The sequence below is a fragment of the Bufo bufo genome, chromosome 3 (assembly GCF_905171765.1).
Source record: "Bufo bufo chromosome 3, aBufBuf1.1, whole genome shotgun sequence".
NCBI classification, from domain to species: Eukaryota; Metazoa; Chordata; class Amphibia; order Anura; family Bufonidae; genus Bufo; species Bufo bufo.
The window spans coordinates 156,186,662-156,206,102 of NC_053391.1; the positions used below are offsets into that span (position 1 = coordinate 156,186,662).

General features: G+C 44.3%; 1 protein-coding gene across 3 annotated transcripts in view; it reads right to left on the minus strand.

The window, feature by feature from the left end:
* ASMTL (acetylserotonin O-methyltransferase like) overlaps positions 1-19,441 on the minus strand; it is a 101,451-nt gene that overhangs the window by 61,511 nt on the left and 20,499 nt on the right. For all 3 annotated transcript variants that reach the window (XM_040423720.1, XM_040423719.1, XM_040423721.1), the window contains exons 2-3: positions 17,499-17,622; positions 7,280-7,411 (exon numbers count right to left, since the gene is read on the minus strand). In XM_040423720.1, coding sequence (XP_040279654.1) covers positions 7,280-7,411; positions 17,499-17,591 — 225 coding nt within the window. In that variant the 5' untranslated portion in view covers positions 17,592-17,622. The remainder of the gene's footprint in view (positions 1-7,279; positions 7,412-17,498; positions 17,623-19,441) is intronic.

Here is a 19,441-nt window from a genome sequence, read left to right on the forward strand (position 1 = left end):
CAAAGACCCTGTATTTGCCAGTAAATATGCAATTTCTGCCATATCCATAGGAGATGCTCCAGATTAAAAAAAAATAAAAACAGGAGCCATTGGCTCCTAAACTGAAAAATTTAGTTGCCAAATTGAAAATATATATAATAAAAAAAAATTAAAAAAAAGATGAGACGCAGGTCACAGTAATGAGCCAGCACTACATATTAGGGTTGTTACAATACCAAAATTTTGATTTGGTTTCGATAGCATAAAAAAGTATTGCGATACTCTATACCAGTGGTGGCGAAATTATGGCACGGGTGCCAGAGGCGGCACTCGGAGCCCTCTCTGTGGGCACCCACACCCTGGAAAAAGTCTGAGTGTACCAATATGCCTTAGACCTTTCCTGCCATTCACCAGCGCAGGACGCACCATGAACAGCACAGGCAGTGCACTGAATGTAGACAGGCTATTATAGCTACTACATGGTAAAGTACATGAAAGATACAGTTGCAAGAAAAAGTATGTGAACCCTTTGGAATGATATGGATTTCTGCACAAATTGGTCATAAAATGTGATCTGATCTTCATCTAAGTCACAACCATAGACAATCACAGTCTGCTTAAACTAATAACACACAAAGAATGAAATGTTACCATGTTTTTATTGAACACACCATGTAAACATTCACAGTGCAGGTGGAAAAAGTATGTGAACCCTTGGATTTAATAACTGGTTGAACCTCCTTTGGCAGCAATAACTTCAGCCAAACGTTTCCTGTAGTTGCAGATCAGACATGCACAACGGTCAGGAGTAATTCTTGACCATTCCTCTTTATAGAACTGTTTTAGTTCAGCAATATTCTTGGGATGTCTGGTGTGAATCGCTTTCTTGAGGTCATGCCACAGCATCTCAATCAGGTTGAGGTCAGGACTCTGACTGGGACACTCCAGAAGGCAAATTTTCTTCAGTTTAAGCCATTCTGTTGTTGATTTACGTCTATGCTTTGGGTCGTTGTCCTGTTGCAACACCCATCTTCTGTTGAGCTTCAGCTGGTGGACAGATGGCCTTAAGTTCTCCTGCAAAATGTCTTGATAAACTTGGGAATTCATTTTTCCTTCGATGATAGCAATCCGTCCAGGCCCTGACGCAGCAAAGCAGCCCCAAACCATGATGCCACCACCATACTTCACAGTTGGGATGAGGTTTTGATGTTGGTGTGCTGTGCCTCTTTTTCTCCACACATAGTGTTGTGTGTTTCTTCAAAACAACTCAACTTTGGTTTCATCTGTCCACAGAATATTTTGCCAGTACTGCTGTGGAACATCCAGGTGCTCTTGTGCAAACTGTAAACGTGCAGCAATGTTTATTTTGGACAGCAGTGGCTTCCTCTGTGGTATCCTCCCATGAAATCCATTCTTGTTTAGTGTTTTACGTATCGTAGATTCGCTAACAGGGATGTTAGCATATGCCAGAGACTTTTGTAAGTCTTTAGCTGACACTCTAGGATTCTTCTTCACCTCATTGAGCAGTCTGCGCTGTGCTCTTGCAGTTATCTTTACAGGACGGCCACTCCTAGGGAGAGTAGCAGCAGTGCTGAACTTTCTCCATTTATAGACAATTTGTCTTACCGTGGACTGATGAACAGCAAGGCTTTTGGAGATACTTTTATAACCCTTTCCAGCTTTATGCAAGTCAACAATTCTTAATGTGCGAGGCATCATTCACATCAGGCAATGCTTCTTGTGAAAGGCAAACCCAGAACTGGTGTGTGTTTTTTATAGGGCAGGGCAGCTGTAACCAACACCTCCAATCTCATCTCATTGATTGGACTCCAGTTGGCTGACACCTCACTCCAATTAGCTCTTGGAGATGTCATTAGTCTAAGGGTTCACATACTTTTTCCACCTGCACTGTGAATGTTTACATGGTGTGTTCAATAAAAACATGGTAACATTTAATTCTTTGTGTGTTATTAGTTTAAGCAGACTGTGATTGTCTATTGTTGTGACTTAGATGAAGATCAGATCACATTTTATGACCAATTTGTGCAGAAATCCATATCATTCCAAAGGGTTCACATACTTTTTCTTGCAACTGTATACTATATTGGACTGTAGGATTCAGGTTAACTTGCCACGTTGGCACTTTGCGATAAATAATGGGGTTTTGGGGTTGCGGTATGGGCACTCGGTCTCTAAAAGGTTCGCCATCACTGCTCTATACCATTCGAAAAAAAAACACCACTCCGCATTTTATGGAACGTCCGGCCCATAATAGAACAGTCCTATCCTATTTTTTTGGGGGGACAAGGTGAAACGGTTATAATTTTTTTTTCTTTTACGGCGTTCACCACATAGGAGACATTTTTAAAAATTTTAATAGTTTTGACTTTTCGGAAGTGGCGATATGTAATATGTTTATTTATTGTTTATATATTTTATAAGTAAAATTGTGAAAGGGGGCGATTTATACAAAATATTTTGGTGTTTGTGTACTGCACCATCAATGATGTTAACTCACCCGTTAAGTCAAATACAGGAGGTGGGTGCTGGCTGCAGAATCACATAGCCGGCACCCGACCTCTATCACAGGTAGCTGCGATCTGTGGCAGTTAACCCCTCAGGTGCCGCAACTGAGGGGTTAACTGCTGCGGATCGCAGCGCCCTGTCATAGAGGTCGGGTTCCGGCTATGTGATTCTGCAGGCGGCACCCGCCTCCTGTATTTGAATTAATGGGTGAGTTAACATCACTGGTGGCGCAGTGGCCAGTCCCTCCCCTCCGCCTCCCCTCTCTCTTCTTATTGGCGGCAGCCAGAGGCACAGGGGGGGAGGGAGAGACTGCTTCCTTCTCCCCTGTGCTGCTGAGCGAAAGCCTGCACTGGGGTGGCGGGGAAAGGAATTATTGGCTCCCATGACCTGCCGCAATATTCAGCTACAGCGCAGCAGCCCTATCGCAAAAGGCGACAAGGCTAAAAAGTCTTGTCGCCATCTGCAAATTTTAAAGGCGCATCGGCAACCATTTTGGTCGCCATCTGGAGCGCTGAGCTCCCACCACATTTTGCCTCTATATTGGACATGTACTCTGGGAACTTTTCCTAAAACATATAGCCAACAAGCCTGCACCTTTGCCTCAACTGTAGTGAAAAGTGTAGTCAACTAGACTTTTTGATACAACTAAATAGTGTTTTGTAATTCTTTTCAATGGCAATCAATGGCAGACGCATACCACTGCACAGGCATACATTATGTGAAATCTTTTATGTGGTCCCAACTAATGTGATTTGAACCTAGATTTAGCTGAATAAGGAGGCTGGGAGATCTTCAGAAAGGATGGGCGGAAGTGAAGAGCGTCTCCATTGTAGTCTATGAGAATTTAAACTGTCATCCAGCTTTTTAAAACGTTTGGCCTATGCTTAAAGGGCTTTTCTGGATTTTCATACTGATGGTCTATCCTCAAGTCATCAATATGAAATCAGCAGAGGTCCGGCATCGGGGACTCCCACTAATCAGCTGTCGTTCACCAGAGCTCCGGAGAGGGCTGTGGCCTCCTCACAGCTTACCCGACGTGCTTGGTATTGCAGCTCAGCCCCATTTACTTGAATGGGACTGAGCTGCACCTAGGCCATATGACCGATGAAACGTGTTAATTGGCCCAGGAAGAGGTCTAAAAGCGCTGCGGCATCTTCATACTACTAATCAGCAGGGATGCCGGGAGTTGAAGCCCTGCAGGTCTGATTGCCACTGGTCCTTCAAACAGCTGATCAACAGGTGTGCCAAGGGGCAGACCCCAAAATGTCTAAGGATAGCCCATCAATTTTATGAGGCTAGATAACCTCTTTAAGTAAGCATCCAGGTAATAGGGTGCAACCAATAAAACTTTCACAGCATTTCCATAAAAATGTATCCCTTGACAACCTCAGTCATACATGTACAACAGAAGTCATCACTATAAAGATGGCCACCACTCGTGCCATAACCGTCGGGTTTCTGCTGTTTTAAATGGCAGAGGCCCGGGGCCTTAAAGCCAACCACAGACATTTAACCCCCCAGATGCTGTGGTCAAATGAGATCACTGCATCTGAGCAATGAAAATGCATGAGCCAAGTGGTCTAAAGCTCATAATAGCCTCCTTGCTGAGATCAGGGAAGCTGTTATGTGCCAGTGATAGGTATCAGAGCTTCAAGCAGGCTCCAGGCTATCACTGGTATATTCCAATACAGGCCTGCAGGTGGCAGCAATGTATTGGAATATACTGAATGCGGTGTTCTCAAAGGATAAACATCCATCACAGAACAGAATTGGCAAACTAAATATCGCTTGTTATAGTCACCTGGGTGATATATAAAAAAAAAAAAGTTTTAAAGTTTCTAAAATATAAAAAATAAAAATATAAAAAGTTCAAATCACCTCACTTTTAACAAAATTAAAATAAAAATAAATTTAATTAAAAACATAGGCATCGCCACGCCTGAAAACTTCTGTACTAATAAAATATAAAAAATATTTATGGCCAAATCGCCATTTGTTTGTCACTTCACCTCCACACAAAATTGAATAAAAGGTGATCAAAAAGTCTTAGGCTACTTTCACACTAGCGTTCAGAGCGGGTCCGTCTGATGTTTCATCAGACGGATCCGCTCCTATAATGCAGACGTTTGTATCCGTTCAGGACGGATCCGTCTGCATTATAACTTAGAAAAATTTCTAAGTGTGAAAGTACAGTCGTGGCCAAAAGTTTTGAGAATGACACAAATATTAGTTTTCACAAAGTTTGCTGCTAAACTGCTTTTAGATCTTTGTTTCAGTTGTTTCTGTAGTGAAATATAATTACACGCACTTCATACGTTTCTAAGGCTTTTATCGACCATTACATGACATTTATGCAAAGAGTCAGTATTTGCAGTGTTGGCCCTTCTTTTTCAGGACCTCTGCAATTCGACTGGGCATGCTCTCAATCAAATTCTGGGCCAATTCCTGACTGATAGCAACCCATTCTTTCATAATCACTTCTTGGAGTTTGTTTTGGTTTTTGTTTGTCCACCCGCCTCTTGAGGATTGACCACAAGTTCTCAATGGGATTAAGATCTGAGGAGTTTCCAGGCCATGGACCCAAAATGTCAACGTTTTGGTCCCCGAGCCACTTAGTTATCACTTTTGCCTTATGGCACGGTGCTCCATCGTGCTGGAAAATGCATTGTTCTTCGCCAAACTGTTGTTGGATTGTTGGAAGAAGTTGCTGTTGGAGGGTGTTTTGGTACCATTCTTTATTCATGGCTGTGTTTTTGGGCAAAATTGTGAGTGAGCCCACTCCCTTGGATGAGAAGCAACCCCACACATGAATGGTCTCAGGATGCTTTACTGTTGGCATGACACAGGACTGATGGTAGCGCTCACCTTTTCTTCTCCAGACAAGCCTTTTTCCAGATGCCCCAAACAATCGGAAAGAGGCTTCATCGGAGAATTTGCCCCAGTCCTTAGAAGTCCATTCACCATACTTTCTGCAGAAGATCAATCTGTCCCTGATGTTTTTTTTGGAGAGAAGTGGCTTTTTTGCTGCCCTTCTTGACACCAGGCCATCTTCCAAAAGTCTTCGCCTCACTGTGCGTGCAGATGCGCTCACAACTGCCTGCTGCCATTCCTGAGCAAGCTCTGCACTGGTGGCACTCCGATCCCGCAGCTAAATCCTCTTTAGGAGACGATCCTGGCGCTTGCTGGACTTTTTGAACGCCCTGAAGCCTTCTTAACAAGAATTGAACCTCTTTCCTTGAAGTTCTTGATGATCCTATAAATTGTTGATTGAGGTGCAATCTTAGTAGCCACAATATCCTTGCCTGTGAAGCCATTTTTATGCAACGCAATGATGGCTGCACACGTTTCTTTGCAGGTCAACATGGTTAACAATGGAAGAACAATGATTTCAAGCATCACCCTCCTTTTAATATGTCAAGTCTGCCATTTTAACCCAATCAGCCTGACATAATGATCTCCAGCCTTGTGCTCGTCAACATTCTCACCTGAGTTAACAAGACGATTACTGAAATGATCTCAGCAGGTCCTTTAATGACAGCAATGAAATGCAGTGGAAAGGTTTTTTTGGGATTAAGTTAATTTTCATGGCAAAGAAGGACTATGCAATTCATCTGATCACTCTTCATAACATTCTGGAGTATATGCAAATTGCTATTATAAAAACTTAAGCAGCAACTTTTCCAATTTCCAATATTTATGTAATTCTCCAAACTTTTGGCCACGACTGTAGCCTGAACGGATCCGTCCAGACTTTACATTGAAAGTCAATGGGGGCGGATCCGTTTGAAGATTGAGCCATATTGTGTCATCTTCAAACGGATCCGTCCCCATTGACTTACATTGTAAGTCTGGACGGATCCGCTTGCCTCCGCACGGCCAGGCGGACACCCGAACGCTGCAAGCAGCGTTCAGGTGTCCGCCTGCTGAGCGGAGCGGAGGCTGAACGCCGCCAGACTGATGCATTCTGAGCGGATCCGCGTCCACTCAGAATGCATTAGGGCTGGACGGATGCGTTCGGGGCCGCTTGTGAGCCCCTTCAAACGGAGCTCACAAGCGGAGCCCCGAACGCTAGTGTGAAAGTAGCCTTACACACCTGAAACTAAAGAATGCAGGCAAAAAATGAGTCCTCACAAAGCTTCGTAGAGATAAAATATTTTTAAAAAAGTTATAGGGGTTAGAATATGGCAATAATAAGAAAAAAAATTACAAACTTTTTATTTTTTTTCAGCATTAAAACACAAGAAAAACTATCCAAATGTGGTATCGTTGTAATCGTACTGACACTGAAAATGAAAGTAACAGGTCAGTTTTACCACATAGGGAACACCATAAAAACAAAACCCATAAAACTGGTGGAACTGCATTATTTTTCCAATTTCACCCCATTTGGAATTTGTTTCTGTCTCCCCACTACATTATATGCAATATTAAATGGTGTCATTAGAAAGGATGACTTGTGCCCAGAAAAACAAGCCCTCATACAGCTATGTGAATGAAAAAATAAAAGCGTTATGGCTTTGGGAAGTCAGGGAATAAAAAACAAAATAGCAAAAATGTAAAACTGCCAGGTCCTCTAAGGATTAAAGAAGTAACCTGACTGGTTGTAATAGGCAACTCCTCCACTTTTCCCCTGCACTTGTTTCAATAATTTTATTTTGCTACTATCATCACCAAGATCATCTGGAAGTACGCTTTTGAATTCCAGACGTGGTCTAAACAACTAGTAAGCCAGTAAATCAAAAACTACATAAAGAAAATTAAAATTTAAACTGACCACGTGCATTCTCCTCGCAACCTCCAGTGCCTTTTGTTTAGCAGTTTCAACAGCATATTCATATGGAGCAGAAAACTGGGACTTGTCAAGGGTCTCTTTGAACCAAGATGGAACCACTTCAAAACGTAGGCCCTGCAATTTTAAATGAAAACATGTTAACTCACATTTTAAAAGACAAGCTTAAAAGGGTTGTCCGGGTTTAGACCTGAACCCGGACATACCCAGAATTTTACCCAGGCAGCCCCTCTGACAAGAGCATCGGAACAGTTCATGCTCCGATGCTCTCCTTTGCCCTGCTCTCCTTCGGGCTGCCAAGCGGAGGCTTCCGCCCAGCAGTGAGCCCGGTGACGTCACCGGCACTGATGGGCGGGATTTAGCGCTGCCCTAGCCTGTAAAACAGCTAGGGCAGCGCAAAAGCCCGCCCATCAGAGCCGGTGACGTCACCGAACACACTGCTGGGCGGAAGCCTCCGCCCGGCAGTGTTATAGTAAATAAAAGAGCCCTTCCCCTGCTCATTTTAGGGGGGGCTGCCTGGGTGAAATTATGGGTATGTCCGGGTTCAGCTTTCACTTCAGCAAACTACTAAAAGGCACTTACTAATGTATTGTGATTCACCATATTGTTCCAGGAGTTAAAACCACCCTGCAATCCATCAGTGGTGGCTGTTCTTGCACACTACAGGAAAAGGAGCACACATAGGTTGATGCTTTTTTCTATAGTGTACAAGCACGACCACTGCTGCTGGATGGTGGTCGTAAGCCCTACATATGAGCATTGTATAATGTAATGAAAAAATTAATGAAGCCAGCAAAGGAGGCAAAATGGACAATCACAATACATTGGGAAAGTTGGACATTTTTCCAGTTTGGCTTTTTTAGGAAAACTGAATGGAAATACCAAATTTTTCTTCTCAAAGTGGGTCTTATGGGGCAAATACTAATAAGAGCTTTCATTATGGTAGCGCTCATTAGTACAGGATGACCGGGAAGTGGTAAATGCAGCGCTCCCCTGGCTCTTTACTCACTGCTTCCTGGTCGTCTTCTGTCGGCTCCACGCTCTGTGACCCCCCCGCTGTGCAGCAACAGGTCACAGCACAGCGCAGCAGGCTAATAATGTAATGATATTTTCTGAAGCAGAGGACACTGGGGACAACAATATCTGGTGTCTCTTCGAGTTCCATGCTTTCTACAAACCCTGCAGCTCTTCTGTAGGATAGTTTGGTTCCGGCATGAGGAAGGATGTCATGGAAATGTCTTTCACTCAGCCTTGGACCCAAAAGCTCACAGGGCTATTATCTGTTGGGTACAGCAGTGACGTTATCATTTCCTCTCAAAAATTGAGGAAAGAACCCCAATTTCCAGATTCTTTATAGACACACAGGAATAGTATACGGCTAACTGTAGAAGATTTTGTACCAGTGCTTGGATTTCTACAGTGCCAGGTATGGTTTCATTTGGTCATTGCAATCTACTGCCCCCATATTCTTCAGCATGTGCGTGTCTACAACTAAGACGTACTGGGACTACGCAATTGTCATGGATTGTGCAGAGTAATAAAACATCCTTCTTATCTTTGTATTTCACATCCAGCAATTCTGAGCTAGACAGCGACTGTGGGAAGCCCCTCTTGTTCCTTCTAAGTGTCCCACAGGACACGGTACCCCTCTCATACAAGTGTCTGAACAGTGAAACACATGTATAGTAGTTGTCTACATACAGATAAGAGCCTTGTCTTAGTAGTCGATTCATTAGACAATTTTTCCATTTGTGCCCATATAGGATGGGTAATGAGGGGGTCCAACTGGCTCTTCTATCCTTCGTACACCCTAAATGTATACGTGTAGCCGGTACTAGGGTTGTTGCAATACCAAAAGTTTGATTCGATTTCGATACCATAAAAAAGTATTGAGATACTCGATACCATTTGATACCACCCGGAAAAAATAAAACCCCAAAAAAGCTGCGTGCATTCCGCATTTAAAAAATGGCGAATCGCGCAGTTTAAAATTTTATTTTTCCTGTTCCGGCATTTACCGCATAGGAAATTTTTTCATATTTTAATAGTTTGGACTTTTCGGACGTGGCGATATGTTAATTTATTTATTGTGTATATATTTTATATGTAAAATTAGGAAGGGGGTTGTTTATACTTAATAATTTGGTGTGTTTTTTTAAACTTTTTATTTAATAACTATTAGCCCCCTTAGGGGCTAGAACCTGGTATCTTTTCATCCCTTGTCCTAATCACCCTAATAGAGCTCTATTAGGGTGAATAGGATCTCGCACATCTCCCTGCTGCCCTGTGCATAGTACACACAGCAGCAGGTAGGTTACCATGGCAGCCAGGGCTTCAGTAGCGTCCTGGCTGCCATGGTAGCGTCCTGGCTGCCATGGTAACCGATCAGAGCCCCAAGATTACACTGCTGGAGCTCCGATCAGCAGCTGCCACTGCCACCAATGAGGAGGAGGAGAGGAGAACCTGTGGCCACTGCCACCAATGATTTTAATACTGGGGAGTTGAGGGGGGGGGGGGCGCACTGTGCCACCAATAATTTTAATACTTGGGAGGGGGGTGGGGGGCAGGCGCACTGCGCCACCAAAGATTATTAACCTTTAATACAGTAGGCGGGTGCCGGCAGCAGAATCACATAGCTGGGAGCTGCGATCAGCGGCAGTTAACCCTTTAGGTGCCACACCTGAGGGGTTAACTGCCGCTGATCGCGGCTATATTCTGCTGCTGGCACCTGTATTTGTATTAAACGTTAACTTTTTTTGGTGGCGCAGTGCGCCCGCCCCTCTCTCTTCTTATTGGCAGCAGCGGCACAGGGGGAGGGAGAGAGTGACTCCTTCTCCCCTGTGCTGCTGAGGAGAACACGGTGCGCGCTGATGCTAGTATCGACAAATGTCAAATCCCGGTATCGTATCGATACTGGGACAAAAGTATCGATTGGTCATCGATATTACGATACCTGTAACAGCCCCAGCCGGTACCACTTTTGCATAACTTATACATCTTGACACGGTATCTAGCACGTTTAATCTTGGGGTATAAATTTATTTTCATTTTCCATTAATGTATGAGACAAGGGGCCTCAGTTTATAAAGTGTTGCCCAGTTGGATTGGACTGCGACAAAGGGAGTTGAAATGTAAAAATCTCAACAAAATTTGGTAACGTGACCATCACAGATGTAAAAGCTGGCATATGATGTATGGGATGTGTGGACCAGTAGGTTGTCAGCTCAGCTTTTTTGGCGATTCCCATGTTGAATTTTAGGGCAAGGAATTTTTTAATTTCTGGCACATTAGTTGGCTTCCAAAATTTGGGTTTTGCGTAAGATTAATTTGGATTGTCTGCCAAATATTGCTGGGCATGTATTTGTTTGATGCACAAGGTCCTGTAAAAGTTCCTCGGTAATAAAAAGCTTAAAAAAAAATTAAGTGGAGAATAGGGCTGCACGATATGAGAATTTTGTGCGATTGCGATTAGGGCCCTAAAAATTGCGATAACGATGTGCGATGCGATACTTTAAGGGAATTGTGCTAGAGGTCTATTTGCTTGGATTTTCCCATATGAGCCGCTGACGCGGCTGGGTATGACATAGTTATGGGGGATCTGTGGATGACGCTGTGTTGTGGGGGATCTGTGGAGGACGCTGTGTTGTGGGGGATCTGTGGAGGACGCTGTTATGTGGGGGATCTGTGAAGGACGCTGTTATGTGGGGGATCTGTGGAGGACGCTGTTATGTGGAGGATCTGTGGAGGACGCTGTTATGTGGAGGATCTGTGGAGGACGCTGTTATGTGGGGGATCTGTGGAGGACGCTGTTATGTGGGGGATCTGTGGAGGACGCTGTTATGTGGGGGATCTGTGGAGGAAGCTGTTATGTGGGGGATCTGTGGAGGAAGCTGTTATGGGGTATCTGTGGAGGAAGCTGTTATGGGGGATCTGTGGAGGACACTGTTATGGGGGATCTGTGGAGGACACTTATGGGGGATCTGTGGAGGACACTTATGGGGGATCTGTGGAGGACACTTATGGGGGATCTGTGGAGGACACTTATGGGGGATCTGTGGAGGACACTTATGGGGGATCTGTGGAGGACACTTATGGGGGATCTGTGGAGGACACTTATGGGGACCTGTGGATGGCACTGTTATGGGGGATCTGTGGAGGACACTGTTATGGGGGATCTGTGGAGGACACTTATGGGGGATCTGTGGAGGACACTTATGGGGGATCTGTGGAGGACACTTATGGGGGATCTGTGGAGGACACTTATGGGGGATCTGTGGAGGACACTTATGGGGGATCTGTGGAGGACACTTATGGGGGATCTGTGGAGGACACTTATGGGGGATCTGTGGAGGACACTTATGGGGGATCTGTGGAGGACACTTATGGGGGATCTGTGGAGGACACTTATGGGGGATCTGTGGAGGACACTTATGGGGGATCTGTGGAGGACACTTATGGGGGATCTGTGGAGGACACTTATGGGGGATCTGTGGAGGACACTTATGGGGGATCTGTGGAGGACACTTATGGGGGATCTGTGGAGGACACTTATGGGGACCTGTGGATGGCACTGTTATGGGGGATCTGTGGAGGACGCTGTTATAGGGGATGTGTGCTATGACACATAGGGCCATGGGGGGGCAGCATAAGACATATAGCATCTTATGCTGGTTCCCCTCATGGCCCTGTGTGTCCCCTCATGTGTCCTAAACTGTGCACATAACTGGCTTTGTGTGTAAAGTATTTTACTAGTGTGTAAAACAATCTCTCTCCTATTGATAACAGGTCCAGCCTCTGTACTCACTGTCACTATGAATGCACTACAGCGAGCTGGCCGGACGCTCCTCCCACTTCAGGAAGCAGGAGCTTTACTAAGTGACGTCAGTCACGCGCCGGCCGGGCCGCTCGCTGCAGTGCATTCATAGTGACAGTGAGTACAGAGGCTGGACCTGTTATCAATAGGAGAGAGATTGTTTCACACACTAGTAAAATACTTTACACACAAAGCCAGTTATGTGCGCGGGGCCCCTTCATATATAATTGCGGCATTTTCGGGTCGGCCAAATCGCCATATCGCATTTGCCGATTATCGCGATTTGATTATTTTTTTGATTTATCGTGCAGCCCTAGTGGAGAAAAATGTTTTCTACATGAATGCCAGCTTGCGCTGTAAATGGCAGAATGCTTGGCGTGTTACTTGAGAAGGACCCGACTATGGACTTCAGTACTGGTAGTTCCATGCCCAGGTTCACCGCTCTGTTCGCCACTGCTGCAACTAGCACATCACTGCTGGTACTCGCTGGGCATTCTTTATTACTGGCAACTAAACTCTGCCGCCTTCTCTGGATTTTTTGTGGCATGTGAGTGTCACAATCAGAATCACCACAGCTTGCCGTTAATGTGTCGCTGCCTTCAATGGGTTCATACTCAGAACCTGAATCTTCCACACAACTTTACTCACTCGGGGAACCAAGAAAGACATATGTATCTTCAGCAGGCAGAAATCCATGTGCCATTTTAGTTTATATATAAGACCAAAAATGTGTCCAAATATATGTATAAAATAGGTGTCCGTGTGGATGTAGGATTTTTTTTATGAAAAAAAAAACACCTATATGTGTGTATATGAAACACAGAAAAATTCAAACTATTAGCAAAAGTACTATTATGGCGGTACTGCAGTGATGGCTTATCTCGAGGATTGGACATCATTCGTAAGGGTTGGAAACCCCCTTTAACCACCTGTTTTGCCCAGGTCCAGCTCCTGCAGTGGGAAAAGTAGCTAACTGGAGAGCGGAGGGCTGCTTTAGATGCTGCTATCTCCTGAATGGTAGCAGCTAGAAACATGCAACTGGTCTTGTTTGGAAGCTGACATTCCAAAAGAAAAAATGACAGCTATTAAGTCCAAGCAACAGAGGGAATATCACTGTTAGAAATCGGGTTTTCACATCTGGATGCTGCATTCGAAGCATCCAGATTTCTAACAGTGATATCTTCCCCTATACTGAACGTATTGCTGTCATTCTGGTACTGCCTAAAAAGTTTGGAATGTCAGCTTTCATATCTCTAGCTGGTACCAAACCAGAGATATGAGCAGCTAAATCAGCTGCCCCCACCCAGGTCAGTCTGGATCTTTCCCCCTAAAAATAAAGTAATAAAAGTTATTATACACTTTATATACCCCAAAAATGGTTCCTAAAAAAAAACTGCAACTAATCCCGCAAAAAAAAACACTGCTGGAACACAAAGGGGGGAAATATTATTGGTCCTTAAAGGGGTTCTCTCATCTTGCTACTTCATTCTCAATTGCTGCCAGCTAGCTGTTTACTTCCTGGTTTTCTGCAGCTAAGGCTGGGCGGGCTTAGGCAGCTAGAGTGAAGGCCGGCCACGCCTCCTTATGACATCACACTGAGAGCTGAGTCCTGTGTGCTCGTTCATGTGAAAAGTATGACTCATCAGTCTGCAGTGTCTGTGAGGGGAACTGTCACTCAGAGAGCCATGTGAAGTGAGCTCAGTGTACAGTAACACCTGGCTGTTCTGCAGTTTTACACATAAAATCTCTGTCTGATCTTTTAAACCCATTCTGTGCATCAAAAACTATAATTCCATATTATACATTAGCCCAAAAAGCTTGACCAACCCCCACCCACCAGCACTGATGCAGATTTGTTTCCATTACAGCTGTACTCCAGTTGTGTATAAACCTCACACTACACTGCGTGCAGAATTATTAGGCAAATGAGTATTTTGACCACATCATCCTCTTTATGCATGTTGTCTTACTCCAAGCTGTATAGGCTCGAAAGCCTACTACCAATTAAGCATATTAGGTGATGTGCATCTCTGTAATGAGAAGGGTTGTGGTCTAATGACATCAACACCCTATATTAGGTGTGCATAATTATTAGGCAACTTCCTTTCCTTTGGCAAAATGGGTCAAAAGAAGGACTTGACAGGCTCAGAAAAGTCAAAAATAGTGAGATATCTTGCAGAGGGATGCAGCACTCTTAAAATTGCAAAGCTTCTGAAGCGTGATCATCGAACAATCAAGCGTTTCATTCAAAATAGTCAACAGGGTCGCAAGAAGCGTGTGGAAAAACCAAGGCGCTAAATAACTGCCCATGAACTGAGAAAAGTCAAGCGTGCAGCTGCCAAGATGCCACTTGCCACCAGTTTGGCCATATTTCAGAGCTGCACATTACTGGAGTGCCCAAAAGCACAAGGTGTGCAATACTCAGAGACATGGCCAAGGTAAGAAAGGCTGAAAGACGACCACCACTGAAAAAGACACACAAGCTGAAACGTCAAGACTGATTTTTCTAAGGTTTTATGGACTGATGAAATGAGAGTGAGTCTTGATGGGCCAGATGGATGGGCCCGTGGCTGGATTGGTAAAGGGCAGAGAGCTCCAGTCCGACTCAGACGCCAGCAAGGTGGAGGTGGAGTACTGGTTTGGGCTGGTATCATCAAAGATGAGCTTGTGGGGCCTTTTCGGGTTGAGGATGGAGTCAAGCTCAACTCCCAGTCCTACTGCCAGTTTCTGGAAGACACCTTCTTCAAGCAGTGGTACAGGAAGAAGTCTGCATCCTTCAAGAAAAACATGATTTTCATGCAGGACAATGCTCCATCACACGCGTCCAAGTACTCCACAGCGTGGCTGGCAAGAAAGGGTATAAAAGAAGAAAATCTAATGACATGGCCTCCTTGTTCACCTGATCTGAACCCCATTGAGAACCTGTGGTCCATCATCAAATGTGAGATTTACAAGGAGGGAAAACAGTACACCTCTCTGAACAGTGTCTGGGAGGCTGTGGTTGCTGCTGCACGCAATGTTGAAGGTGAACAGATCAAAACACTGACAGAATCCATGGATGGCAGGCTTTTGAGTGTCCTTGCAAAGAAAGGTGGCTATATTGGTCACTGATTTGTTTTTGTTTTGTTTTTGAATGTCAGAAATGTATATTTGTGAATGTTGAGATGTTATATTGGTTTCACTGGTAAAAATAAATAATTGAAATGGGTATATATTTGTTTTTTGTTAAGTTGCCTAATAATTATGCACAGTAATAGTCACCTGCACACACAGATATCCCCCTAAAATAGCTAAAACTAAAAACAAACTAAAAACTACTTCCAAAAATATTCAGCTTTGATATTAATGAGTTTTTTGGGTTTATTGAGAACATGGTTGTTGTTCAATAATAAAATTAATCCTCAAAAATACAACTTGCCTAATAATTCTGCACTCCCTGTATGTATCTTTATAGATGCATATACAGCTCAGCTACATGTGTCTTCTCCAGTCCCCTAACATCACTTTGGCTGAATGGCTTCCTATACAGCCCTGCTACATCTTTATTCTACTCCCGCACTAGCACTGTGTCTGAAAAGCTTCATATACAGCTCTGCTACATCTGTCTGTTTATCTCTTCAACCAGCACTGTGTCAGAACAGCCGCATATTCAGCTCTACTACATCTGTTTCTCTCTTCAACCAGCACTGTGTCAGAACACCTGCATATTCAGCTCTGCTACATCTTTTTTTCTATTCAACCAGCACTGTGTCAGAACACCCGCAAATTCAGCTCTGCTACATCTGTTTCTCTTTCACCAGCATTGATGCTGACCTGCCACATATACAGCTCTGCTACATCTGTTTTTCTATTAAACCAGCACTGTCAGAACACCCGCATATTCAACTCTGCTACATCTGTTTCTCTTTCACCAGCATTGATGCTGACCTGCCACATAAACAGCTCTGCTACATCTTTTTTTCTATTCAACCAGCACTGTCAGAACACCCGCATATTCAGCTCTGCTACATCTGTTTCTCTTTCACCAGCCCCCAAGTGCCTCAATCTACCCCCATGTAGCCTCCATCTGCCCCATATAGCCTCCATCTGCCCCATATAGCCTCCATCTGCCCCCAAAGTGCCTCCATCTGCCCCCAAAGTGCCTCCATCTGCCCCCAAAGTGCCTCCATCTGCCCCCATATAGCCTCCATCTGCCCCCATATAGCCTCCATCTGCCCCCATATAGCCTCCATCTGCCCCCATATAGCCTCCATCTGCCCCCATATAGCCTCCATCTTTGAAACATGATTACCCAGATGATAATACCCCTTTAAGGCTAAAATTAATTATGTCACTAAGGGGTTAAAATGCAATAGTTGCCCCCTGAGTTGTGCGCCAACAACATTTACTGCAGACACACATTAAAAAGTGATTACAAAAAGAAAATGGCTGCACACCATCACACACACAACAGAGCCAAGAAATGGGGACCATTCCAAACAAAAGTGGTATGATACCTACCATAAATGAGTCAATGGAAGCTCCCAGTGCACACATCCGATCAAACATGTGTCGGGCCCATCTACCATCACACTTGTGCGCTGGGAGCTTCCATTGACTCATTTATGGTAGGTATCATACCACTTGTTTGGAATGGTCCCCATTTCTTGGCTCTGTTGTGTGTGTGTGACGGTGTGCAGCCATTTTATTTTTATAATCATGCTTGCTTTATGGATATGCACCTGTGATTTCTGAAGGTTCTAGTCTAACTTTTCTTGTAGTATACATTAAAAAGTGACATTTTTGGGAGGGTTTTTCCAATTTTAAGGTGACTGTTAGGAGGTTAAAGAGGACTTTCGTTACAATAGTATTACCTGACAGTGTTGGGCTTTATTAGGAGATGTCAGGGTGCTTTTTCTTTTTCACATTGGCTGCTCCGTTCCACTGTTCCCTTTTGTCGCTCTGTATGCTAATTAGTAGCATGGATACAGGGAGGAGGAGACGGGCGGGTTTCTCAATGGGCGGCTCCTTCTCCCTGGCTGTGGTGCGGTCCAATCACAGCAGAGAGCGTCACAGCCAGGGAGAAGGTGGGCTGTTTTTTCTCCCTGGCTGTGATGCTCTCCACTAGGGCGAAGGATACGCCCATTGAGAAACACGGCCGTCTCCTCCTCCCGATGCCAATTAGCATACACGGCAGCAAAAGTGAACAGGAGCACAGCGGGGGAACGGAGCAGCCAATGTGAAAAAGCACCCTGACTTCTCCTAATAAAGCCCTACACTGCCAGGCAATAATATTGTGAAACGTCCCCTTTAATTCAATTTCAACTCAGTCTCAGTCCAAGAAAAAAGTTAGTCACAGGAATGAAATGAGTAGGGGTATGTGCTAGGTACACCTTTATACCCAGTTCTTACCACATTGGAAAGTATATCTTGCCTCCGAGGCGATGCGCTGGCCAGCACGACCCGTTTTCCTGCCAGTTTTGTAATAACCGGCTTCAGCAGCATTTTATTTCTGTAACCACAGAACTTTAGACTCCTAATTAAAAGAACAGACATGGGATTAAATAAGCCAAAAAGGAATCAAATGAGGGCACACTGTAATTTTGGATCCAGCTTTATTTTAATCATTTATTGTTATTTTGCCTTCTGTTAACCCTTCTCCGACACCGGAAACCCCCGCCGATCAGCTGTTCAAAAAGGCAGTGGTGCTCACAGCTCACATCCATTGGTCACATGACCTAGGCGCACGCAGCTGAGCCTCACTGAAGTGAATGAGGCTGAGCACGAAACCAAGCACAGCCGCTATACAATGTACGGCACTGTGCATGGCGAGCACGGAAAGGGCCGCGGCATTAACAGCAGCGCCGGTGCCTTCTCAAACAGCTGATCGGCGGGGGTCCCGGGGGTCGGACCCACACTGATCAAATACTGATGACGTACCCTGATGATATCAGTATTAAAATCTCAGAAAACTATTTTAAAACCTTAAAGACAAAATGGTGAGGAATCAATACCACAATACATTCCTTCTTAAAAAAAAAATAATGAAGTACAAAACCTAAAACAAAAACTAATTTTTCGAAACCAAAAGCTCCTTTAATAATGCTGAAGCAGACAAATGCGGGCTAATGACATGACCATTCCATGCTTTAGCAAACCACATCAGATTTTGACCATGACTTTTTAGACAAGTAGGCACATGGCCAGAAACCTGAACGATTTTCGGCCTGAAAAAATGTTCAATTCAACTGTAATCAAACATTGACATATTAACCACGGCAATAGGGAGACATCCACGTGGAAACAACTTGTCAAGTAAGCAAAAAGTGACAATTTACAGAGTATCCGGTTAGGTAAAATACCTTGCTGCACTAGTGACATGCATGAGACGTTACTAATACATAGGCAAAGGAAATTAACAGACACTGCACAGAAACTAAATTCAGTCACTGGTCAGACATTATAAAAAAAATCTAAAAAGGCATGGATGTTGCTAGGCTCTCAAGAAATTACAATTTTTCCTGATCTAAATTCCCCCTCCCAGCACACTAATGGCTTATAGTTGGATAGACATTACAATCAGAAGTTCTCTTTCCTCATCTTCTCCATTTGGCCCAGATTGCAATGGCAACTTCCTTCAGCCGCATCTCGTCTCTCCGGAGTTTGTCACACAGACATTGTTCCTCACTTTTCTATCATTCTTCTCTTCATGGTGCAAAAACAGAGTTATCCTGCAGCTACCCCTAATATTGTGCCCACTGTCCTCCCCAATGCCCCCAAATATTATACTGAAGAAATAACAGTACCATACAAATGGTCCCCACAATAGTAATAGTGCTCCCAACAGTCCCACCTATTCTAATTCTCTTCCAGAAAGGCTTCATTACTAATAGTTCACCCTACAGTGATAGTGTTCGCGGAGACTGCCCCCATTAGTAGCAGAGCCCTCTATATTATGCCCGATAAGAATAATGTGCCCCAAAGTACCCCCAGTAGTAATAATCCCCCCTAAACTTCCCCTGGTAGCAATAAGGTCCCCTTGGTAATAACAAGGCCTTACTAAAGTGCTCCCAGTAGAAATAATGCCCCTTTATAAGGCACCCCTGTACAGCCCCCAGTAGTTATAATGCGCCCCTTTCTAGTGCCCCCAGTAGTTATAATCTCCCAATGTAGTGCCCCTCTATATTATAGTTTTAAGGCGCCCGTCTCCTCTTATAATGCCCCCCTGTAGTGCCAACCCCAGTGCATCCCAGTGCAGTTGTGATGAAGTCACTGTGGCCCTTCTGTCTTGGCGTGATGAAGGGGCAGGCTATCATGATGATGTCATCCATTCATGACCACTCGCACAGTGCTAT